At 34.2% G+C, this 26,219-nt stretch overlaps 1 protein-coding gene across 3 annotated transcripts; it reads right to left on the bottom strand.

Annotated features, from left to right (window-relative positions):
• Positions 1–17,417: 17,417 nt before the first annotated feature.
• On the bottom strand, positions 17,418–24,923 carry LOC131074117 (uncharacterized). Of its 3 annotated transcripts, XM_058010670.2 has the most exons (7): positions 24,785–24,920; positions 24,028–24,096; positions 23,737–23,852; positions 23,285–23,401; positions 19,701–19,964; positions 19,428–19,501; positions 17,418–17,906 (listed from the first exon to the last, which is right to left on the bottom strand). In XM_058010670.2, exons 4-7 carry the CDS (start codon positions 23,342–23,344, stop codon positions 17,774–17,776), a joined length of 531 nt encoding a protein of 176 aa, XP_057866653.1. In that variant the 5' UTR covers positions 23,345–23,401; positions 23,737–23,852; positions 24,028–24,096; positions 24,785–24,920; the 3' UTR covers positions 17,418–17,773. The 3 variants fall into 3 exon arrangements, with proteins under 3 accessions (XP_057866653.1, XP_057866652.1, XP_057866651.1); XM_058010669.2 differs by lacking the exon at positions 24,028–24,096; XM_058010668.2 differs by lacking the exons at positions 23,737–23,852; positions 24,028–24,096 and having other exon boundaries at positions 24,785–24,923.
• Positions 24,924–26,219: the final 1,296 nt, after the last annotated feature.

Raw genomic sequence — 26,219 nt, 5'->3', positions numbered from 1 at the left:
TTGAACACATTTCTAGACGTGGTTCCTAATGATGCCTTTGATCCTTTGCATGATAATCACATTTCTAGTGTAGATCTTGATTTTGAGGAGAATTTTCTTCACTTTAACCTAGGTATTCTTACAAGTGTCTAGTTCTTGAACCTAGCATTTCATCTTCTCAAACTGTTGTTTTTTATTTATACATTAGAGTTTCTTAATTGAATCTTCTAGTGATTCTTTCTACTGGGACACACAGTCTTTCAAATATAGCTTTGTGATATAACATCTTGATAGGTGTTTCTGGATTATTTGTGTCAAGACTCTTATATAATAGATTAGGAAGATAATTTTGATTGCATATATCCTCTATTTGATGAGGATGATTTTTCTTCAATTTTTGTGAGGGTACACTTTGACCATCTTGTTCATTCTCTACATGATCCTTCCTCACAATTTGACAAGAGTCTAGATACCTTGGAAAAATATTTGGAAGAGGTCTCTTCCATTAGAAGATATACTTGAATCTTTGAATAATGTTATGCATCAATTTATAGGATATTTTTTTATTTTCATCTTTAGCAGCACCAAGTAACCTAGAACATCTGATTTAATGGTGACATCTTTTAGAATTGGCATGGAGACCATTAATAAAAGTTTAAAGACATCATTCATTTTGATCTTTCTTCCTACATATTCCTTTTAGGAATGGGAGGAACTCATGTATACAACTTTGGTATTGTTTCTTCCTAAGGGGAGGAATGTTGTTCAATGATCATGGACCACCTTCTATACCCAGTTTTGAGTAGCTACCATTGGCTTTACACACTATGAGAGGGGTTTCTCAATTCTTCCACTTGTTTTCTCTCAATTTAGTCGATGGTGTATTTCCTTGTTGTGGGAGGGGAGTTCTTATTCTTTGGAGGGGATATATTTTGTATATGGGCACCTAACATGGCTTCATTTTTCAAGATCTATTATCATATTTCAACCCATCTAAGCCACACTTAAAGGGTTTGTTAGTGTATACACCTAAAAATGGTCTGAAGATAATTAATTGAATAAGCAATTATTTAATTAATCTCCCTCCCCAATTTAATTGAATTCATCAACAATTTGATTAAATCACCCCTTTCATCTACTTATTAATAGGTTCATTTCAATAATCCCCTTTGATTAATTAATTCAAATTAATTAATTTTCCCCATCAAAATCATTCTTCCAATCCCCTAATTAATTAAAACAAATCAAATCAATGAATTTTTTAAATTAATTAGCCATTTTCCTATTAAATGAATTTCTAAATTCAAATTCTCCTAACTTTAACCACCTAACCTAGCCATCCATAAACCTAACCCATTCTACCTACCACCATGTCCCCTTTCATGTAACATCTTCTAGAACCTTTGTGACACTTGTCACTAAGTGTTCCCTTTAATCCAACCCCCTTTGCCAACCTCCTCCAATTTAACCATTGATATCTTCAGATCAATCTTGACCATTGAATCTTGCCACCTCACCCCTAGCCTTGGAAATCCTATAAATACATCCCATTTTGAAGCACAAAGGGTCCCAATTCATATCATTTGATTGTCCCAATTTTATTTCATCATTTGCATTGTTATTATAGGCATCTAGCTTATAGTTTATCATTTTTAGCAATGTTATCATGCTCAATTTAGCTTAAATCTTAGCTTAATCATGCTAGATCAATCATTCATGTAGCTTAATCATGCTAGATCAATCATTCATGTAGCTTAATCATGTTATTCTTGCTAGATCATGCATTTTAATCATTCAAATCCTCCATGTACATGTAGTCAAGTCACTGGAATTTGCCTAATCAGATCTAAGAGCAAAATTCATACTCGCATTTACTAGGAGGCAATAAGTCGATTAGCTATGGTTTTTCATTTCATTGATTAAATCTTATAACCATGCTTGTAATGATTTATTGATTGTTTTGTGTTGCAAATACAGGTATAACAGGTACACCACACAGATACACGACATTTTGGCACCCACCGTGGGGCAGAAATCATCATTTTCAGCCTCTAAATCTTCAACAAACATTCATCTCTGCCAGATCAGAATCAGAATGTCGTACGAGTTGATTTTCCAACTCGTACGAACTTCCTTTTAGTCTCGGATGACACCTTATCCTGACTCGTATGAGGTATAATCTTGTGTCGTACGAGGTTTTAGGTTACAAATTCTTTACTCGTACTAGATCTAAAGTTATGTTGTACGAGTCTATTTCTGGCAAATTCTTTACTCATACTAAGCATTATTCTGTGTCGTACGAGTTCATTTTGGTCTCTGTACGAAATTTAAAGTTCTGTCGTGCTAACTAGAAAATAGTGTCGTATGAGCTTCTTTTCTTTGTCGTACTTGAGCTGAATTCATTTCGTACAAATTTTTCTCTGTTAAATCTTATGTCGTACGAGTCTTCTTTTATTCATGTGCGAAATCTAAATTTGTGTCGTACTAACTGATAAATCATGTCGTACGAGTTTCTGCATCTATGTTTTTTTTGATAAATTGCAAGTTAGAATTTTCAAGATTGTCTATACGTTAGTAATTTTCATTTTTGAAGGCCTTCTAGGTATTTTTAGGCCTAGAAATCTCCAAAAGGGCATGCCTCAAAATTTCATCTAGAACTCTTGGAGACCTTTCCAACGAGGTAAATGGCTTGTAATTTCGAGTCTTGAGCAGAAAGTTATGCCCATTTGAAGTTAGGATAAAATTTCATAACACTTTTTGAAAATTTCGTAGTTCAGATCACTAATGCTAATCTTGTTCTATCTATGAGATGTTCTCAACCTAACTCTTTTCTGTAGAATGCTTGTCAAAGACATAATTCAAAACACAATCATGACTACTAATGGATCTATTTTGCAGGTTGCCTAAAGATTCAACAAAAAACTTTGTGTATTCTTTAAGATTTTTAGGCACACTTCAATTTGGGCTTAAAGAAATGAACTATCATGTCTTATGTGCTTGTGATGATAGGCAAGTATGCTCTCACCTTTCTTAGGTGATCAGAAATCTAGACTCATCTTTTTTCTTTCATTAGTGCATCTCTTTAGCAGGCCTGCCCTCCCGAGGAGTTATTAACTCTTATCTATTAAGGTTGGTGAGAGGGGAACAACCTAAGTGGGAATGGCTAACACCAAGTAATCCAACCCACCATAAAATAAATGTTTTTTTGATGAAAATCAAAGCAACGATAATGCTCGTGAATAGCTCTCCTTCCTACCTTTGGGTATATCAAACCTTGGTTTTCAAGGCTGGGAGACCTCTTAATTGAGTGTATACTTCGACGCATCGAACGGATCCCTTACTAGTTCTCGGTTAAAATAGAAGCTACCCGATTCACCTCCAAAAGGGTGATAATCTTTGTGCAAGAGAGATAGTAACTCTCCCAAGACACTTGCCATATCATGCCCCCATTAGTGTTTGGAGTCGGATAATACGGCGTTGAGAATCCATTGCGTGAGACTCAACGATTGTATTCTAATTAGCTATTGGGTGTGTACCAAAGTCAGCAAGCAAAGGTTTTCATTCTCAGCCAACTTCCTTAGGGTTTAGCTTGATTGGAGTCACTTATCACATCATGTGTTTGCTGTGTATTCATCCCTAAAATTGAAAAATCAGACATCTAAAACTGGAAAACACAAGCAAGATACCGAAATTCACAAATCCAAATTCGACAAAACAAACATTTTTTATCTTTGTCTGGTTATCTGTCGTACGAGTTAGGATCTCTATCATACGAACCTATTTGCATAAAATCTTGTGTCGTGCTACACAACATTCTATGTCGTACGAGTCAGCTACTTTGTCGTATGGTTCAAAAAAGTATGTCATACAAGTCTCGGCTTTTTACATAAAAACTTATGCTATGTCGTATAGACTCATATCTTATGTCATCCTATGTTGTACAGTCTATTGTACGAAACTCTGCATTTGTCAGTCTAGAGTTGAGCCTTACATGCCTATTTCAGAGTTGTTAGTTTGCCTGATCAATTTGCAGTAAACATAAACACCTGGTATCTGTCGTTCTGTGCTTAAATCATCACATATATGTCCATCATAACTAGATCTCAAAGATGAAAAATCACAGAGACTGAAGTAGAAACATTAGGAACAACCATAATCATGGAACATGAAGATGAAATACAAGTTGAAGGAGAAATAGCAAAACAAAACATCAGAGACATCAAAAAGGATCCTCAATTCGACAAATTTATGCAAAAATTGTTGGAGGAAGAAAAAGAAAAATATTTTCTAATGTTAGCCAAATCCGGTGCTACACTCCCTCAAGACTTTGATGTAAACAAATTGACACAAAAGAAAAGTGATCCTCCTCCTAATAATGAACAATATGAGGATATCTTTGGTCTCAAAATGAATGACATGTCAATTCCTCATAAAACCAAAACCATTGAAGAGACTTACATCCCCAAAAGAGATGAAGTAGAAATTTTGGATAACATTCAACCCAATGAGGATACAAGAAGGACTAGGGATGAACCAAAAAGAGATCAAGATCCTCCTATAATACTAAATCATGGTCATGCAAGAATAAATCATGTTGATAATCCTATCATGACTCTCACACAACAACTACAAACAATGCAAACACAAATTCAAGATATGCAAAGAGGAAATGTTAGACGATATTTGCTTCAAGAAATATGTCCTTATCCATTTGACAGAAACCTAAACATGATACATTTTCCTATAGGTTTTGAAACTCCCAGATATGAAAAATATGATAGAAGCACTAATCCTCAGGATCATATAAGAGAATTTTGCACCATAAGTATGGAGGTTGCACACAAAGATACCTACTTAATGAGACTATTTCCAAAAAGCTTAACGGGACTAGCTATGGAATGGTTCTCCAAAGTTCCACCTGGAATCAGATCATTTTCAGAGTTGGTGGATAAGTTTGTTTTGCAATATTCATACAACATACAACACAAAGTGACCATGCTAGACCTGTGTAATGCAAAACAAAAGAGTGGAGAACCCTTCATGACATTCTTACAACGATGGAGGCGGTTAGCTTCAAGGTATCCTCGTACCGTGCCTGAATATGAAAAAATGGATATATTCATTGACAACTTAAATGATCAAATGAGTTATTACCTAAAAATGCAAGGAAATCAAAGCTTTGGAAAAATGGTTGATAACGGAATCAGAATGGAAGAAGCCATGATAAAGAAAGGTGAATTAAAAGTATACAAAGAAGGATTCTATCCTCCTAACACCAACAATAACAACAATCACAATGACAAACCAAAATTTTGGAATAGAAATCGAAATATAGTTAATGATGGAATAGTAGATAACAACAATGTAAAACCAAAACAACCGATTTTCAATCTATCTACTCACTCAGCAGCAGCACAACAAAACAACAATCACCAAAGAGCAATGATCAAAACTTTTTTTCGAAGACAATTTACAAACATTGGTGAACCCCTGGGGTCAGCATTAAAAACGCTTATTGCAAACAAACTGATTTCTTTACCAAAAGAAAGGAACTATGAACCTAAAATAAGACCACCATGGTGGAATGATCATCAGTATTGCGATTTCCATCGAAACAAAGGACATCTCACAGATAATTGTTAGAAGTTGAAACATGTCATCCAAAACTTGATTGGTAATGGAGTAATAACTGTGGATGGACATACAATAAATGAATCTCATACAGCTTTTAAAACTCCGCTTCCAAACTATGAGAAAGGTGAGTCATCAACAACAAACAATGGTAAGGGTAAAGTGAAGTTAAACTATGCTCATACATACGACAACGTGGTAAATGTGATTGTAGTTAAAGAAAAACAAAATCAAGAACATGCTCATGCTATAACAAGAAGCAAAGCCAAAGTTGTTTTGCCGGGTCCTACAACAAACACATCATCCACTATAACAAAACCATACAATCTAGTGGAGCAACTACAAAAGACACCCGCACAAATCTCTATCCTGGAACTTTTAAAACTTTCACCGGCACACAAGGAAATTCTTGAATGAGCATTAATAGATACCACCATATCCAAAGATCTTGATATTGACAAATTCTAGACCATGGTGGGACACCTTACAACCCCGCATTGCTTTTCATTCATGAAAGAGGATGACATGTCCCTACAACATCCCCATAATTCTCCCTTACACATCAAAGTACTCATCCACAAAATGCATGTTAAGCATGTTCTAATAGATGGGGGAGCTGGTCTAAATATTTGTTCATTAAGTCTGGTTCGTGCCTTAGGATATTCAAAAGATGCAATTGATATCGAGAAAAGGATCACTATAAAAGCTTATGATGAAGAAGAACGTTCCTCTAAGGGAATTGTGATACTACCAATCAGAGTGGGACCTCTACAAAAAGACACATCATGCCAAGTTCTAGACTTGGACCTATCATACAATGTGCTCCTAGGGAGACCATGGATACATGACCTACAAGTTGTACCATCCACATATCATCAATGTGTCAAATTTCCCTATGAAGGACAAGAAATCACAATCTCTGCAGATGCAAATCCATTCCAATATTGTAGCAATCTAAAAATGGCTCAGGAAGTAATTGTTCCTCATAACAGGGAAGCAACCTCTTCGATCAAACAATCCAAGGAACAATCATTTGCATCTATTCTATCAAACATGGAAAAACAAATGCAGCTAAAAGATCAAGGGAACAGAGAATACTCAATATCACAATTACCACTTTCTCCTAAATCCTTTGGAAAACCGTCAAACTCTAAACAACAACCAACTGTGAAACATCTTCCGATATTTGATGGAGCATTCATTAGTGTTGGAACCTTATCAGAGGAGACAGAAGACAAAGATGTGCTACAATGGTTGTACAAAGATGAAGAAGTTCAACAAAAGGTCAACAATGTCAGAATACCTACAGAAATATATGGAAAAGGATTCAACATTCTTCAAAGGATGGGATACTCAGGAATAGGACCTATCGGAAAAAGAAAAGAAGGTATCTCAGAACCTATTCAGCCTCATAATCGACAAACTACAAACAAAACAAGTCTAGGATATGTCACTCTACCAGAAGGCACATCTTTTAGTCAACAACAAGAGGAATATGCAAACAGACAAGACCAACTAGCAATTGAAAGGGAAGAAGAATCAGATAAGCAACAAGCAACAAGCAAACGTAAACATGAAAGGGCAAAAGAAGCAATCCTAAAATCACCAACAGAAACAAATTGCAGATATCTCTCAAGCCACATCAAATCCCAATCAAAACAGATATGAACCTAGTACTGATCAAGGAGAACTCATAGCAAGATTGACAGAACTCAATCTCAGTCCTAAAGAATTTGAAAATAAAAGAAGGAAAGATGTAACTGAAAAAGAAGAAGAAATGCTATATAACCAAATATGTATATTACAGGCTACAAGTGATACAGATTCTAATGAATGGGAATGGGATTCCTATCACTCTAAAGAATCAGCTGAAGAAAATTGCTTCGAAGAAGATGTAGGAGTCGATGTAGTTCACACGTATGCAGGACAAACATCTCTATCAGAAGAAGAAATGCAACAATATGTGGAATTCTTCAAACGATGGAAAATCAATTTTGCCTAGTCATATGCAGACATGTCGGGGTTAGATCCAGAGCTTATTATGCATCACCTGAATGTTAATCCAAGAGACAAACCAGTTAAACAAAAGTTAACGAAAATGCATCTACATATCGCTCTTCTAGTCAAAGCAGAACTAAAGAAATTACTGGATGTTGGATTCATCAGACTAGTAGCATATCCTCAATGGGTATCCAACATTGTTCATGTTTCAAAACCAGATAAAAGCATCAAAATATGCACAAACTTCAGAGATCTTAATAATGCATATCCAAAGGATGACTTTCCTTTGCCTAACATCGACATCATTGTGGATTTAACTGCTGGACACTCCATGTTTTCTTTAATGGATGGTTTCTCTGGATACAATCAGATCAAAATAGCACTTGAAGATCAAGAAAAGATAGCTTTCACATGCCCATGGGGTACTTTCTGCTAGAACATCAAGCCTTTTGGACTAAAGAACGTCGGTGCTACATATCAAAGAGCTATGACAATTATATTTCATGACATGATGCATACATTCATGGAAGACTATGTAGATGATATCTTGGCTAAATCCTACAACAGAGAAGAACATATAGAGATACTGGAAAAGATCTTTGATAGGTTAGAACAATACAAGCTACGACTAAACCCTAAGAAATGTGCCTTTGGTATAACTTTAGGAAAGCTATTGGGATACATTGTTTCAGCAAGAGGAATCGAAGTAGATCCAGCTAAGGTGAAAGCAATCATGGAAATGGCATCTCCCAAGAATATCAGTCAACTAAGATCACTACAAGGAAGCCTCCAGTCAATCAAAAGATTTGTGGCTCAACTAGCAGATAAATGTCAACCATTTACACATCTATTGCACAAACATGTTAACTTCAAATGGGACCATCAATGTGAAGAAGCATTCAACAAGATCAAGGCATATCTCATGCAACCACCTGTTCTAATGTCACCAATTCCAAGAAAGCCATTATTACTCTATGTATCAACTACTGAAACATCATTAGGAGTTTTGCTAGCACAATGGGACAATGAAGGAAAAGAACGAGCCATCTACTACATTAGCAGAACACTAGTAGGATATGAGATCAACTATTCATCAACAAAAAAAGAATGCTTGGCAGTAGTTTTTGCTTCTCAAAAATTACGACACTATCTACTATCTCATTCCATCAAGTTGATAGCCAAAATCGATCCTCTAAAGTATTTGCTCAGCAAAGCCACATTGACAGGATGACTAGCAAAATGGATCATGATTCTAAGTGAGTTTGATATCGAATATGTTGATAGAAAAGCTATCAAGGGACAAGTCATCGCAGATAAACTAGCAAAAACACCACTTCAAGATGATCATCCTCTACAAATTGAATTTCCTGATGTTGATATCCTAACAGTCACAACAAAAACATGGCAACTATACTTTGATGGTTCATATACACAACACGGATCAGGAGTAGGAATTCTATTCATCACACCACAAGGTCATACAATCCTGAAGGCATACAAATTAAGCTTTTCGTGCACAAATAATATAGCAGAGTATGAAGCTTTGGTAACAAGTATCAAAATGGCTATAGAATGGAATATAACACAACTTCAAGTCCTTGGAGACTCTCAGCTTGTCATCAACCAAATCAATGATGACTATCAAACAAAAGATGACAAACTCATGCCTTATAAAAAGACGATGGATGATTCCAAGAAATACTTTGTAGAAATCACTTTTGAACAGATTCCAAGAAATGATAATAAAGCAGCAGACGCCATGGCAACACTGGCTTCTCTATTACAGACACAAGAAAATCAACAGCGTTATGAATTCCTGGTTGAAGAGTTGTTTCATCCCGCCTTTGATTGTCCTAATTCCCAAACCATCTATCACCTTATCAAACACAATTCCTCCCGCTATGGCCAAACCTACACATACCTAAAAGATAACATCTTACCTCCTGACTTATCGAAAAACCAAAAGAGAAACTTTATTCGCCAATCCTCTCATTTTACTCTCATCGCGGATACCCTGTATAAACGAGGTCTAGATGGTACTCTCTTAAGATGTCTCGAACAAGAAGAATTTGAGAAAGCCTTACATGAAGTCCATAATGGTATTTGTAGCACTTATTCAAGTGGTCTTACCCTTTCGAAAAAACTCATATGCTTGGGCTATTATTGGGTGACCATGGAACGAGATTCTTTCAAGATAGCTAGAACATGCAAACAATGTCAGATCCATGGGAATTTGATTCATGCACCAGCACAAGAACTTCATACTTTAGCAACATCATGGCCTTTTTGTCAATGGGGTTTGGATCTAGTAGGAAAGATCAATCCTTCTTCATCTAATGGATACAAATTCATCCTTGTAGCTACAAAATACTTTTCAAAATAGATTGAGGTTGTACCTCTTATCAATATCACAGGAAAACAAATCACTGCATTTATCTTGAACTATATCATCTATCGCTATGGAATACCAATGACCATTATCACTGATAATGGGAGACCATTCAAGAACCAAGATGTACAAGAGCTCTATGAGAAGTTCAAAATCCAGCACATATTCTCCACACCATATTATCCATAGGGAAATGGGCAGGTAGAAGCATCTAACAAAACCATTCTAAAAATCCTCAAAAAGATAGTGAATGATGCTCGCAAAGATTGGCATGTTCAACTAAACCCTGCTCTATGGGCCTACCGCACCAGTATCTGCACACCAATAGGTGCCACACCTTTCTCTCTTGTATATGGATCAGAAGCCATATTTCCAATCAAAGTAGAGATACCCTCTCTACGTGTATCATTAAAAGGACTCATCCCAGATGAAGAACAAAGAGTATCTAGACTGCAAGAGCTAGAACTAATTCATGAACGAAGACAAAATGCCTTTGATCATCTAAAGGTATATCAGCAAAGAATGTGTCGGAGCTACAATCATAAGGTCAAACCAAGAGTCTTTTAAGTGGGAGACCTAGTACTGAAGGAAAATCCATGCAACCAAGCAGATCAAGAAAAGAAAGGAAAATTTGAACCAAATTGGTTAGGTCCATTTGTAGTCACAACAGTATTTGGGTCAAGAGCATATCAGCTATCAACACAGGATGGGGATCAGCTTGAGGAACCAATAAATAGCATACATCTGAAGAAGTTTTATGTCTGAAAAATTAGAAAGAAAAAAAAAAAAAAGGTGAAAAATCAAAAAAATCAAAAACAATGAAAAAAAATAAAAAAATCAAATATCAGAAAAAGTGCAATAAAAATAGATGGTGAAAACTTGGCAAATAGGTGCTATCTATCAACTAGTTCTTCCATCTATTAGTTCATGCATTTTTTTCGCTTTCATGCATTCATTCTCCATCAGCATCCATCATAAGAATTCGCACATACGCAATCATCGCAGTTGCTCTCTCACCATGGTTTGGATCACTCAGAATATCATAACAACTTTGTTTCTAGGCTTGGGGCAAAATCCTACACCTAGCTGGGGGCAAAACTTTCGATCATTTTGAGCTCAATCAAACAAGTAGAACAATAGTTAGACAACTCTTATCAAGTGAAAACTAAGACACATCCAACATTGAACGTAAGATCAAACTATCAACTATCAAGCTATCACACGTCAGTCTAAGCACATCGAACAAATTTTAATGGATGATATCTCTTGGATATTGTTTTCCGCACTTTGATTCAATTTTATTATCTTGATTTTCACTATCATGATTTCTGAGTACCTCCAGGATGTCTTTGACTAGAGGAACAAGGAAGGAATGTGATATTTTTCTTGTATGTTGTCTATAAATTAATCATTAGTAGGTGCAAATTTGTCTCAAGACATGATCATCAAAGTATCATCGAAGACATTTCCGATTTGCATATACAAATGGTTAATACTGCGTGTTTTATGCAAACAACACTCAAGTCATCTTGGTTCAATTATACCTCGATGCATGTGTTAACTTGCAATATCAAAATCCAAGAAAGAAGTGCTCAGGTCATCATGGTTTAATTATACCATCAATGTTTGCACTCACTTCCCACATTTCAAAAGCTCAATGATGACAAAAATGCAAATAATCTAGTGACTAGTCCGGTCGTAGGTTTTCATTCCATTACATTTCATTTGCATTTTAGCTTGCATTTCATTATTGCATGGGATCCTGCATGCTCCTTTCATCCAAGGTTACATCTATCACAAGAATCATCATCAAAGTATCATCATAAGTGTATACGCAATCAGGCGAATGATTCATATCTCTTCAGATATTATCAACCCAGCGAAAATCTAATGCTATCTCTCTCAACAAAGATCAACAATCAGCATATCCAAATATTTCTGCAACTTGCTATCAACAAACTGTCAGTTCTTTATCTAATCAATCTTATCAAATCAAATCAATCAATCAAACCTAATCGATTTTATCATGTCTTATACAGGATGAATCCTTCCTAAAACCAGACGTTATGATCATGTCTTATACAAGATGAATCATTCCTAAAACCAGATGCTTTGATCATCATTGTCTTATATAGGATGAATCCTTCCCGAAACCAGACTATCTGATTCTGATTCATGTCTTATACAGGATGTATCCTTCCTGAAACCAGACACTCTGATCATGTCTTATACAGGATGAAACCTTCCTGAAACCAGATGTTATGATCATCTCTTATACAAGATGAATCCTTCCTGAAACCAAACTGAATCTCATCCATCAAGATTTTTCAATCTTACTGATCTAGGCAATCAAGCTAATCAAAGAACTCACATTTTCATCAAACAACAATTGTAGAAATCAAATCAAATCTATCAGGATATCAATCTCGCAAGACTCCAAAGGTCAATTATCTCAATTGATCTCCCAAGGGGGCATCATCATACCGGGATTTAGCAATCAAGAGCTGGGGCATCCTATCAAACCAATATCATCACCAAAATGAGATTATTCTTTGAATAAACGCGTCATCACACCTCGCTTCAAAGAGGGGCAAAATGTATACACCTAAAAATGGTCTGAAGATAATTAATTGAATAAGCAATTATTTAATTAATCTCCCTCCCCAATTTAATTGAATTCACCAACAATTTGATTAAATCACCCCCTTTCATCTACTTATTAATAAATCTAAGGATTTATTAAATAGGTTCATTTCAATAATCCCCTTTGATTAATTAATTCAAATTAATTAATTTTACCCATCAAAATCATTCTTCCAATTCCCTAATTAATTAAAACAAATCAAATCAATGAGTTGTTGAAATTAATTAGCCATTTTCCTATTAAATGAATTTCTAAATTCAAATTCTCCTAACTTTAACCACCTAACCTAACCATCCATAAACCTAACCCATTCTACCTACCACCATGTCCCCTTTCATGTAACATCTTATAGAACCTTTGTGACACTTGTCACTAAGTGTTCCCTTTAATCCAACCCCCTTTGCCAACCTCTTCCAATTTAACCATTGATATCTTCAGATCAATCTTGACCATTGAATCTTGCCACATCACCCCTAGCCTTGGAAATCCTATAAAGACATCCCATTTTGGAGCACAAAGGGTCCCAATTCATATCATATTATTGTCCCAATTTGATTTCATCATTTGCATTGTTATTATAGGCATCTAGCTTATAGTTTATCATCTTTAGTAATGTTATCATGCTCAATTTAGCTTAAATCTTAGCTTAATCATGCTAGATCAATCATTCATGTAGCTTAATCATGTTATTCTTGCTAGATCATGCATTTTAATCATTCAAATCCTCCATCTAGATGTAGTCAAGTCACTGGAATTTGCCTAATCAGATCTGAGAGCAAAATTCATACTCACATTTATTAGGAGGCAATAAGTCGATTAGCTATGGTTTTTCATTTTATTGATTAAATCTTCTAACCATGCTTGTAATGATTTATTGAGTGTTTTGTGTTGCAGATACAGGTATAACAGGTACACCACACAGATACACGAAAGTTAGTGTATCTTTTTATTTTCCTAGTGTGTTACTTATTTTTCCCTTAATCCTAGGTTTCTCCTACACTTTTCATTATGCTTAATTAGGTTCATAAATTGAGTTTGACTAAGATATGATATTGAGGTGTCCTTTCCATAAATGGTGGTGTTCTCATCCTTAGGGAGTTGAGCTTTTTCCTATTTTTATACTACTTGGTGGTCACACCCTATTGGTTGGATTTTCCACCTCTATTGAGGTGTCCTTTCTATAAATGGTAGTGTTCTCATCCTTAGGGAGTTGATATTTTTTCTATTTTAATACTACTTGGTGGTCACACCCTATTGGTTGGATTTTCCACCTCTATCCTATCCTTAGTTCTATATAAACTCACACCCTAGCTTGTATTTATTGGAGTTGAGAAAATACAACACCACAGGAGCCCAAATGATCTCTGCAAGCTGAAAAACCTGTTACAAGGAGAAGCAATGAAGCAAATCACAGAAGGAAAGAATACACAGAAAATATGCTCAAAAAGAGAGAGCTCAATAATCTCCAAAATGTATTGTCAATAATAATCCTTCTTCATACAATGAAAAGAAAGAGCTCAACCTTTAATAGGTCAAGAAACCCTAAAAGGGAAAACCTAGGTTTGCACATAATAATTAATAAAAGAATTAATTATTATGCACCTAAAGTTAGCTTAAGTGTAAAAGAGATAAAGGGAACTTAAATAATTAAACAAATATTGTTTAATTAATCAAGTAAATACCCGAATACTCCAACAATATTTTCATTTTGTTGCATACATTGTGACACTCTTGCATAAATTAGCATTCATATACTTTGATTTATGTAGTCATTCTTCTATAGCATCTCTTTGATCTCCTAATGCAATCTTGTCATCTTAACATGTGCACATCTCTTGGAATCATCAGTTTGTAATTACTTTGTTTTATTTATAGTTTTATTATAGCTTTTTCCTCTCATAAGAGATCTTGGTTATGCATCTATTTCATATTTCTAACAATTCCTACAACATATCAAGAAAGTCAAAGGTGAGGAAGACGTTGATTTTGGTGATTAAAGTGTAAACTACTATAAATGAAAAATTATTTGTTTACTATTCAAATTTAAAATATTGATTGAAGTACCATATAATTAACCACAATTTTTTAATGTGAGGAAATTTAATTTAGCAAAATACAAATTAAATAAAAACTGAAAATAAGACTCATAACATTGGACATCGATGGAGAAACCTTTTAGGAAAAAGCACCATCATCAAAGAGGCAAAAATCCAATAGGAATATTACATTGATACATTCAACTATTTCCCTTCAATTAGATAACAATTTGGTAGCATAATAATGCTCAAACAACAAAAACCCCACAAAATAACTATTTGCTACATCCAATTTAAAAAAGACTAAAGGGATATAATCATAAGTAGATTTACTTAAAGTAACTAGCAAGAGATCATGGTATGGAAAAAATTCAATTCTCTCATCTGAAAAATAATCAACGAACCATAAATTGTATCACTCATTTAAGCGTCTTTTGACCACTCACAATCAATGACACACTTCCTTGAAAATACCACTCTCATATAGGCTCTACTAAGAATTAGGTACCCACCCAATAATTAATAGATTCTCCACCCTCCCTCCTTGCATTTAAGAATGGGAAAATGCAATATATGGCTTCATATCACTCTATAACTATCATTGTCATATGTAATCCCCTTCTTAATTTCATTGTACAACCAATATATATGTCAATTGAGATAGTAATAAAAAATAATCCCTCACCCACCTACATGTACATCGAAGTAGTAATTGCAAAATGTTGGAGATTTAACACTAGTATATAGGATTTGTAAGTTGAATGTCACCTTAGTCCTATTAAATTTGAGGGAGAAGGGCGTGATATTCTCTTAACCTATACCGTACATTAATTTATGTGTGGACAAACTTATGATACACTAACTATTTACATTTTTATTCATTGGTTAAGTGTTTACTTAGTTTGACCAAATTAGAACTAAATGCATGATTTTAAAATGGTGGATCATATGGATTTTTACTATGGTATTTTGGAACCTTTCTCTAATCCATGGTAATGTTTTATAGTGGCATTTTGGGCCTCCATAAGTCTATATATTGAGGGATTGAGATGGAGATATGACATGAGAGTTCATTTTTGTACACATGTTGGATTGAGGGTTGAAGAAGAGAAGGAACAAAGGATTGTATGTAATATTTGTTTCATGAAGATAATATAAGCATAGGCCTCTCTTTTTGGTAGAGTTTTTTCTTGAAAGGTTTTCTCCACGTAAATCTTGTGTTTTGAGATGTTTTTCTTGTGTTTCTTATTTATGTTTCCTTATTGCTGCTATCTTATGGTAAAGTAATGTTCATTTCCTCGATGTTTTATGCTCATCTAAGATAGGTTCATTAAGTATATTAAAGTGGTGAATTTTGGAATAGCAAAGAATATGAATATCTCCATGGTTTTTCGTATTAAGACAACTTAATTTTTAGATTTGCATACAATCATAAATTTTTCATTGGGTGTAGTCTACGCATTGAATCTCATCAATACTTTAACTGGATTAGAGATTTCTAGCAGTTTTTAGCAATTTCCTAACAAACTAAAGGGTGTAACTCTATCTAATTATGCCAATAAAGAAGGATAAATAAGACTCCTATATCACTACATTATGAATTCTATTATATTATTATGATGATTTCATTATATACTCAATACTCTATTGTATTTTCTATCATATTGTGTTCTAATTTATGGCTCTACTTCGATGATATAGTAATTTCATTACAATTGTCATTGGTTAAGTGGTAACAAAAAATTAGAAACTAGAATCTAGAATTTGATCAATGATTAGGGGCATGTGGTAGATAGATTTTGTGTCTTCTTAAGCTTAGAAGTATGAGACATCCACAATTCTATCCCTAACTTCCTTCCTCTTGTGTGATTCTATCCACTAAAATTTTACCTTTAAGATCAAAAAATCTATTCACTTGTGTTTGCACCTACATCTAAGGAAATGGTGTTGTTTGAAAGTGCTTTTAGTGACTTTTTATAGACAAAGGGAAACTTGACTTCCTTGATATTAGTCAAGACCATACCCTATTGTAGATGTAACAAGATTGAAAACACCAAATAGAGAAAGAAGAATGTTGATCAAATTGAGACTTATTTCATAAGACTAACATTGTTATAAAAAAAGTTCATGGGATGTTTTGACCTAACAATCAATTCTTAAAATGACCTACTTATAATATTAGTCCTAGACATAACAAGGAGAAAGAAGATCTGAAATTCATAACTAGAGGACTAAATTGTATAGACAAACGAGTCTTAGGATCCAAAAACTAGGCAAAATAGGCAAGTCATGTTCTAAAGTGATGAATTTTACATATTAGAGAGCTTAATACAACATCAACTCATGATAGGTGCTAAATCCATACATTAACTACATCCTTATAAAATGGCATTAAAAATATGATACATGTAGAATAATATGTTGATTTTATTGCTTATGATTATTCATCTAAAATTATAGAATTCATAATTTAAAATATTTTTTAAAAGATAAATATATTAAAATTTAAAATACTAATTTACTAAATTGATTTATATATGTTTTAAATCTATGTTTAATTTTCACCAATAAATTTAATTCTTTAATATGTGAGTAATAATTGTAAGGTTGCAACCTAAAATTGAAAATTTAGTGATCTTTAATTTTATTTTATTTTAAACATTATAATAATTTAAGTTGCCGACCATATGCTAATCCAATGGTAAGGTTATTGACATGATATTTTTGCAAGTATCAATGAAAGATCTCAAAGAGCATACTAACAAGTGCTCATGTAAAAGTTTAATTTCATAATGTGATGAACATGTGGGTGGTATAGAATTTTATTCAGTAAAGCGAACGAAACACAAAACATCGTCCCTCAAGAGTTTTGAGTATGACTTAAATCTTGTGTAAGGCTTGGTATCGTAATTGACTAATTTCTACACCTCATAGCAAAATAGAGATTTCAAAGCCATTGCTGGTACCATTGCATTTACAATCATAGAACCACCATGGATTGAAGAATAGAACCACCATGGATTGAAGAACTCTACTATAAACTGCATGTAAAAGCATTACTAGTAACTGTCAATCTAATCGTGGAAGGACTGATCAGTCCATACGTGTGGTGTGAAGAAGATACTGAGCATCATTGAGGCGAGCAATCATGTCTTCATTAATGGAATCAATTGTGCGAAGTAGTTGTATCTCCTCTTGCCATTTATCAATTTGTTCTTGATGTATCCTGCATTGCTAAGTCAAGAACAACAATATAAAAATAGATTATTAATGGTAGACAATGTCTCATATATAAAACCCACAGGTTCTCTTCCACTGAACCAGGGGTCTTTACATAAGCACTTTTCGAGGCCTGGATTAAGCCTCGAAAAATAAAGAGGGTGGTCAAAAGTAATGCTACATGGGGATCATTTTCTGTTTTCCACTGTAGGGACTTGAAAAACCCATCAGTGAGAATTATAATGCAAGAACTCCATCAAAATTTGACATAAATTCTTTTTACCAGGGCCTGGTTTTTAAGTGACTTAGTTATTATTAGCTGCCAAAAGGAATGCATATGAAAAGTTAAGGACTTTAGATGTACTAAATATTTTTGGAGTACTAGAGTAAAGGGTAGCTAGATTACATCCCTTCTGGATTTAGAATCAGCTAAGAAAAATCGGTGTACTTTACTTGGCAGGACCTTTGCCACAGGTAAGGTATTTGGAAGAATTGGAGGAACCTAGCCACAGAAACCCTCTTGGCAGAATGACTGTTAACCATTGCGGAAAAATAATTGTGTAGGAAGGCATGATATGGAGTGACTTGATATGAAGCTATGATAGTCAAGTAAATGATTATTCTAGATCATGAACTATGAACTAAGATAGTTCCTGGAAACTTATTTTGAGATAGAGGGTTTCAGATGGAGGGGGAACCAAGGTGGATTGTGGAAACTTAACTGTGATTTGGAGGGATTTAAGATAAACTATGACGCTCATGTGCAAGATTAAGATCACGTACAGGGATGTGATGAATCCGAACAAAGATGAAATATTCTAGTCCACGGTGTATGATCTAGGGCAGATTGTGGAAACTTAAAATGAAGCTATGATGTGGAAGATTAAGATTTCTCACAGAGATATTCTCAAGCTGAGTAAAAGATGGAGTGTCCTAGAGCAAGATGTGTGAGCATGGCTGTATTGTGAGGATGTCTTGGATTAAAATATTGGGCCGCCTCAAAATAAGGGTTTTGTTTTTCTGGTTAGTCATTTTCTATGATCTCTCGAAAGATCACCTCTGAGTAAAGCAGGACACTGTCAAACATTTATTAGGTGCATCAGGTATGCCAACACCTTCACGGCGGATTTTAACAGGCTGATTGCTGATTGTCAGGTGTAGATTCAGGCTGACTTTGGGGTATATGCGAGGTGGCTCTGACTTGATACTCTATATGCCTTTGAAGGTTAGGATGTCAGGATATTTTTCATAGACTCTCAGTTTGCAGTAGCTTTGTTTACTCTTCTTTCCACTCGAAGTTTGTAATGAAATTATGGCCAAAAAAGAATTACCAGGATGAAAAGCATTCTAGTGCCCTTTCCCTCTCTGCCTTCATGGCTAGTAGATGGTTTTGAAGCAAGAAAGCAATGAACTGTGTCCATGTATATCAATTATAGTAAGAAGCATTACATAAGATGGCTTGCATGTTGTTCTAATATTTTACTATTGATGTGTACCTTGATAAAATTGTGTGAAAATTAAAGGATACATCACAATGCGCTCCTCAAATTCATTTGACATTTCCATGAAGAAATTCTTCCCGGTCTCTAGAAATCCAGACACCTGCAAAGCATGTATATGTCAATACTCTCTACTTATGACTTACTTTATGCAACCTACTAGAAACCCAGAGAATATGCCACATTATGAAGAATGGCCCTAAAAGTATAGTCTCGTCTTAGGATTGTCATGAATAAGTCAATAATTCTAGGGACATTTCACTTGAAAAGCCAAAACTTGAGTTATGAGGGAATTAAGCAACCCGCTGAGTAAATTGTTCCATCTTCTCTTGGATTTGCTGAATGGTGTCTTCCATGGCTTTAGATACAACGATTTGCTCTGCTTCTGCCTGACCATCTTTTGCATTGTCATCTTCTTCACTGTGTGTACCTTCCTCTTTTTGTATCTGAAACTGTGCACTCTCTTCACCACAATTATCTCGCTCGGCTGTGTTCTCATTATCATTGTAGCAGTTTTCTTCGTCCACTGACAAACCAGAGCCAACTTCAATTTCATTGCTCATAGCCTAAAGTTTCCACAAAAAACAAATATGTATATAAGTATCAATTTTGAGAAAGAAAAAGGAAAATCCGCCCTCTTCATATACCATAATTCCTCCAGATATCTTTGAGAGAATTCAGACAGGTAAAAGTTGACCAAAATTTATCGACATCATATGTGCCTTGTTTGTTGAAAATCATACCTTGTTAGTGTTAATATAACTGTTTCAGAGTATCACAGGATTCTACAAGTTATTTCTTATAGTGGTTCTTGTTATCAGTTGCAAATGATGAGATTACTGTATATCTTTTCTCAGTGCAAATGGTTTATGGTCTTAAATGTACATATTTTTTGACATTGCCCAAATATCAATCAAGCTGGTTAGGTTGGTCATCTCCAAAGATTGATCACTAGAATCGTTTCCACCAGACACGATCAACTGGATGTAGTTAACAATGGCTGACGTAGATGATAAACTTTCTTGTAGAAATCAATGTCACACATGGAGAAGACAAGTACTAGGATTTTACAATATATGGCAGTGATATATTGGTGGTCTTTGGAAATGATTGAGAGATTACAAGATTCCACTAGTTTTACTGTGATTTTGTATATATGAGAACAGGGGAGCAATAACTATGCTTTTGCAGAATGGGACTGTTCCATTACTTTGTTTTAGAGTTCTAACAACAATAATCCAGTAACAAAGAGTAAATTAAAATTAATTTTCACTAATGACCAATAGAGATTAATGGGACTGTAACAACAAAGCTAGTGCAGAATAGACAAGAGAAATGATCGATGCAGGCTGGGCTTAAATAGATTTGTGATGTCCCATTCTGAAATAAATTATGTTGCAATGTGACAGTTAACACATTAGAAGGTTTTAGGGGTGCATCTAACAAACCAAAAGCAATTGTCAATTTTTCACTAGGGTGACAGAAATATTATTTTTCCCCTTATCCACATCACTATGTAAATGTCTTGAATTTAGGGAATGTCCTGCTACCTTCATCTTCCAAGGCAATCTTTCCAACTTCCTGTAGATCTATTGTATTGTAGATGTGATCTATTCCCTAATAAAAAACATACACCATTTTATGGTTTTCAATCAAACTACATCCACGGTTTTTTAATTCCTTTATCATATGTCAATCTCGTTACCATTCGAACCTCACACCAACTGCCCACGTTTGCATAGATGTTTGAGATAAAAACATAAGTCGAAATATTTTTTTAGGATCCAATAAAAAAGTGACAATGTCACTGTAAATACTCCTAAACCTATATCCATATATGATCTGCAGGCACCAAGAAAACACATTCACACAACTACCACAAGTTTAATTGGCATCGTAATGACAATTATGCACACAATGATTAGTTGTAGGTGTAATGCAATAAAGGTTAGGATATATAACCCTTGGCCACTAAACCTGAATGACCGCATGCACAGAGAACAGAAACAGATCTTATATTGTTAGTATATGTTCGAGAGTGCTTCAATAATTCAAACATTTTGAGACTACCCTTACAAAATTCATTTTGTGCATACCCTGCACAAAACGTCCATACCCTCTTCCAAAGCACCCATTCTGCACAGGCTGGGAGGATGCTGCCAAAGGTTGTAGAGTCGAGCTTTACACCAGCGAATTGAATTTGCTCGAAAATTTCAAAATCCTTTTCAAACAAATCCATTTGGTGAATATCCAGCAATCAGAGCATTCCATGAGAACGCATTTCTTTGGGGTATTCTGTGAAACAGTTCACTTGCCTTTTTTATAGTTCCACATTTTGCATACATGCCGTAGCATTCTGTGAGATCACATTTATTAGGCATTCGGACAAACAGTTCACGTGCCTTGTCTTTGCTTCTGCATTTTTCGTACCTTTCTACCATAGACTATCCAACATCTAATAAAACTGCTTTTACAGATTCGCTGTTGCAAAGCTCCCATTTTGGCACAGGCTGCCAAGCTGGGAAACGTAAAACAGTGCGATTAGCTTCTCAATACCATCCCTCCTTACGCTGTAACGAGGAACTTTGGGTTTTACGTGGGAGGAATCGAGAATTCAAAAAACTAAAGTTTACGGCCATCCACCAAAACGCGGTCAGCGCCTAGTGTGTGCTGGTTAAGTCCAGCCATCGATGCATCTCCAAGGTGCAAAAGGAACTTCGGGATTCCATGATAAGAACTGGATCTCAGTTGCTGGAACAAAAGTACGTATATCCAATCTTTTAGCCATTAGAGGCAAGGCAGTGCTATATGGAAAGAGTATTCCTGGTGGACAGAGGATGGTTTGATGGAGCAAGCAGGGCGAAGTGAAAACGCATATATATGTCCTGACGGATGAGACAGAGAGCTCTTTTAAAGTAAGACGCCTGGAAATTTTGTTCCTCTATACATTCCTCAAAGATCTTAAATGGTTCTAGTAAAAATCAGAGCAGTCACTTAAAAAAGGGTGAAATTTATAATGAAGTGAAGTACAAAGCAAGAAAGGCTAAACTTTCATGAAGGTCATGATCGATTTCAAAATTATTTAGAAATAAGTCTCAGAACAGTCATTAAAAGGGAATATTTTTTCAAAACAAAGTGAAGTACAAGGTCAGCAGGGCCAAATGCTCTGAAAGAAAAAACTTTATACGATCTTATTTTTATTCATTGATTAATTGTCCTTAACCCACAATATTCCAATTTTACATTCAATAATCAATTTAAGCAGATAATGTATCAAATATTCAGACCTTATGATGAAAGATGCAGTATGTAAAAATGTGAAAATTATTATTATTTTTTTTAAGGTCTGAAAATAATTGTTAAGTCAGTCGCAACAATTTTCTTTTTCAACTTTCAATTGTTTATTGTTCCAATTAGATGAATAAATGTATGCAAATTGTTTCAATTATTTCGTGTAAAGTTGTCTCTTACATTATCTAAACTAGATAATTAAACAATGTAAACTAGATAACTCATTTTATGTGCACTGTGTGCAATATTTTTTTTTTTTTAAAACATAATAATAATATTGAATAGATAAAATGAAATACATGACAGCAGTCCAATTACCCCTTATCCTTCATAGAGAAGGACAGAAATACAACTTAGAGAACAGAAATACATATTCCTTGAAGTAGTACAATGCAATCTATAAAAAAAAGAGGCTGTCAGTTCCTTTTCCCTTTTAAATTTGTAACATACCCACAGGGCCACAACCAGATAAAAACAAAAAGAGGCTGCTCTGATAATACATCAGTTGCAAAGACCCAGATATGATAAAGGAAATAGACTCAGAAAGAGAGAATACAGAAATAATATTTGTTTACAATTATAAAACAGAACTAACCAGCTTCCTGCGCTTTTCATTTCCTGTCCGGTTCTCTTCGAAATCGCTTGAGTCTTCCATCTGCAGAAGAGTTATGGGGAGAACAATCTCTGTATCCGATCTTCCTGTTACCTAGAGCTGTAGATAATTAAGAGAGCGAGTTAGAAAGAAAGAAATTGTACTATTGTTCAAATGACCAGACCAAGTTAACAAGACACGAAAGTAAATTGTATTAGGGTAAAAATAATCTTAAAAGCCCTGAAACAGTTACATATTTAACACTAAAATAACAAAACACTAGCAATTGACTTAATCCAATACAAGAAATACCATAAATGACCAATGTAGTTTACCTGATTAGCCTATTTCCGATAGGACAAAAATAAAACCCGATGAAATTGAGAAGGGGAACAAAAGAATTTAATTGCTAGCGGAACTAAAACTTCGTAGGGTGATTGGAATGTGGAAAGTACCTAAGATTTGTACTAGTACATCAACGATCTGAAAACCAAGGGATTCGTACCCTGTAAGTTTTTTCTCTTTTGAACCTTTAGTATCACTATTCAATCACTTGACGGCTGGCTGTGATCTAGAAAGCCAGAAACAAGAAACTTTGTAGTAAAGATTAAGTTCAATTTTAGGGAACAACGGCAAAAAAATCGAAAAATGCATAATACTATCACTTCCTGAATTTTATCTTTCTTAATTCTACCTTAAAAACTATTATACACTCACAAATGTTTGACCCTAACCCAAGGATTTACCGTTTTCCTTAAGCAAAATGCCTGAAATGACCACTGAAGCGGACTTTCCGTATTCTACAGGCAAAATTTCTTTCACAGAGTTCGATTTCAGTGACAAAGTTTTTGAAACGTGGCAAAACCACTGGTAGATCTTCAATATTAAAACAATTGAATGGCCATTACAGTAAACATTGTGTGAATAGTCGTGAATGTGCTTATACCGAAATAGAAAATACTGCAAATGCCGAAAATAATTTGTTTCGACTAAAGATAATCAACTTTTAATTTTTTTCTTAGAAAATGATTTAGTTTTTGGAGTTTCTGAGCTCAATATTTGAGCATTTTCAGGTTCTATGAAAGTAATTAAACCATTTTACAGTGTATTTATTACTTTAAACGCAAATGAAATTCAATTAGTAAAACGCTGGTGAGTAAGCTTAATTCTTGTCAATATCTTAACATCTACAGGGTAGAAAAAATCAATATTTATACTAAGCTACAAATATCTGATCAATTTAGAAGAGCAAATAAAATACTTTAAATCGTGCAAATTCAACCTAAATCTATCAGTTCGGACAGCATTTACACATCCAGTAAATAACAGGAAACTTATACAATCTCGAGTTATTGCAATCTAGGCATTTCACAGACAGAATTAAATTTACTAAATGAAAATTGCAGAAGTAGAATTAAATAAATTCTTCTGCACAGATCACCGATCATTCGTAAAAATGCTTAACATCTTTAATTTGAAGAAAATATAAAATAAAATCCTTACCTGTTAAGAGACTTCAAAATTTCATGGCCTTGAAGTTTGCTTTCATAAAGCTTTTAGTACGGACTTCTGATTTTACACAATGGACGGGAAATCCTTCCGTGAGGCTTATGACAGGATCCGTTTAAAATTATGTATTTCAATTTTCTCATTAAAAGAATTGATTAGATATTTTATAAGGGTTAAGTTATAATAAATTACATTCGATTAGATATAAATAATTTAGATTGGAATTATAAGACGAGCAAGTGTAGCTGTAATTCACAAGAGGTTGTTTAGAAGAAATTGGGAATGGTTTCAAAAAAAAATTAATTTTTAAGGGTCTTAAGAAGCTTGGTATAAAAAAATAGTCTTAATATTTTAGAAATTGAACATCTTGATTTCATTAAGGTAAGGTAAAAAAATAAAAACTGGAAGGCAATTGTGATCAATGGTTTGAATAATATGATATTTCAATTGAAAATTTTGTTTTTTTTTAGAAGAAACACTATAAAATCGCACCCTCTATGAATGTTTCTAAGTCATAGTTTGTATTCATTATTATAAAGAATATAACGAAATAACTTATTTTCTAGCTAATGGTGCCTTTAAGGAAGGCATTTTTTTATTATCATTAAAGTTATTAATTGATTAGTTCAGCTTTAGAGCTTGGCTCCTTTATTACTCTTTAATGTCCATTCTTGAAAATATTTGCCCCCCTCCAAATGTTTATGTAGGTTTTTTTTTTATCTTTTATTTCTAAGGGAATGCAAACTGTCTCATTTTGCTCCCAAAGAATGGATTTGGTGGGAAGGTAATAAATATCTTGATGTTTGCAAATGGGATTACCACACTTATTTGGCTATTAATGTCTATTTCTATCATTCTTCTCTATAGCCTACTCCTTTGTAGGTGTGTTAATTTGTAAATAGGGTAATTTACACAATTTCTTTTAAAAAATTGATAGTCTTAATATAGTGTTACATCAAAATTGTTGTGACTCTTTTTCCAAAAATAGAATTCACTAAAAGGAGTAAGATTCCACTATCTAAAAATAGTAAATTAGAGGTAACAAGGCACATTGAAAAATATTATTTATTTGATATTTATATTAATGGTGCAATTTTCATCCTTTAACAAATAAATATTAAGTTTATTATTTTTTTTAGTAGTGTTAGCACAAGAAGGGTGTTGGACTCTTCTAAAGATAAATGGTATTAATTAGGCCGTTTTTGTAGCATTTTTGAGAAATGATCTAATTGCCAAATTTGGCTATTAGTTGTAAATTAGGACTAATATGGCATTTCAATTTTTTCCACTCCCAAACCATGGTGTAGGAGTTTTTAGGTGCCCAATTTGGGCATGCTTCATTTAAAAGTAAAAAATCTCTCATTTGGATTCAACCATCTTTCATTTTCTCTCACGGAGCTTTATGCTTGTGATTTATTTAGTGGATGAA

This window comes from Cryptomeria japonica, chromosome 4 (genome assembly GCF_030272615.1).
Source record: "Cryptomeria japonica chromosome 4, Sugi_1.0, whole genome shotgun sequence".
NCBI classification, from domain to species: domain Eukaryota; kingdom Viridiplantae; phylum Streptophyta; class Pinopsida; order Cupressales; family Cupressaceae; genus Cryptomeria; species Cryptomeria japonica.
Note: the sequence above shows the minus strand (reverse complement) of the source record. Positions and strands in the feature narration are given on the sequence as shown.

Excerpts from the sequence above, each read along its gene's own strand:
- LOC131074117 (XM_058010668.2), bottom strand. The coding sequence starts at position 23,344 with ATGGAAGACTCAAGCGATTTCGAAGAGAACCGGACAGGAAATGAAAAG. Across the intron at positions 19,502-19,700 it reads TGGAACAATTTACTCAGCGG|GTGTCTGGATTTCTAGAGAC; the intron begins GTTGCTTAATTC and ends CATGCTTTGCAG. Across the intron at positions 17,907-19,427 it reads TTTGAGGAGCGCATTGTGAT|GATACATCAAGAACAAATTG; the intron begins GTATCCTTTAAT and ends TTAGCAATGCAG.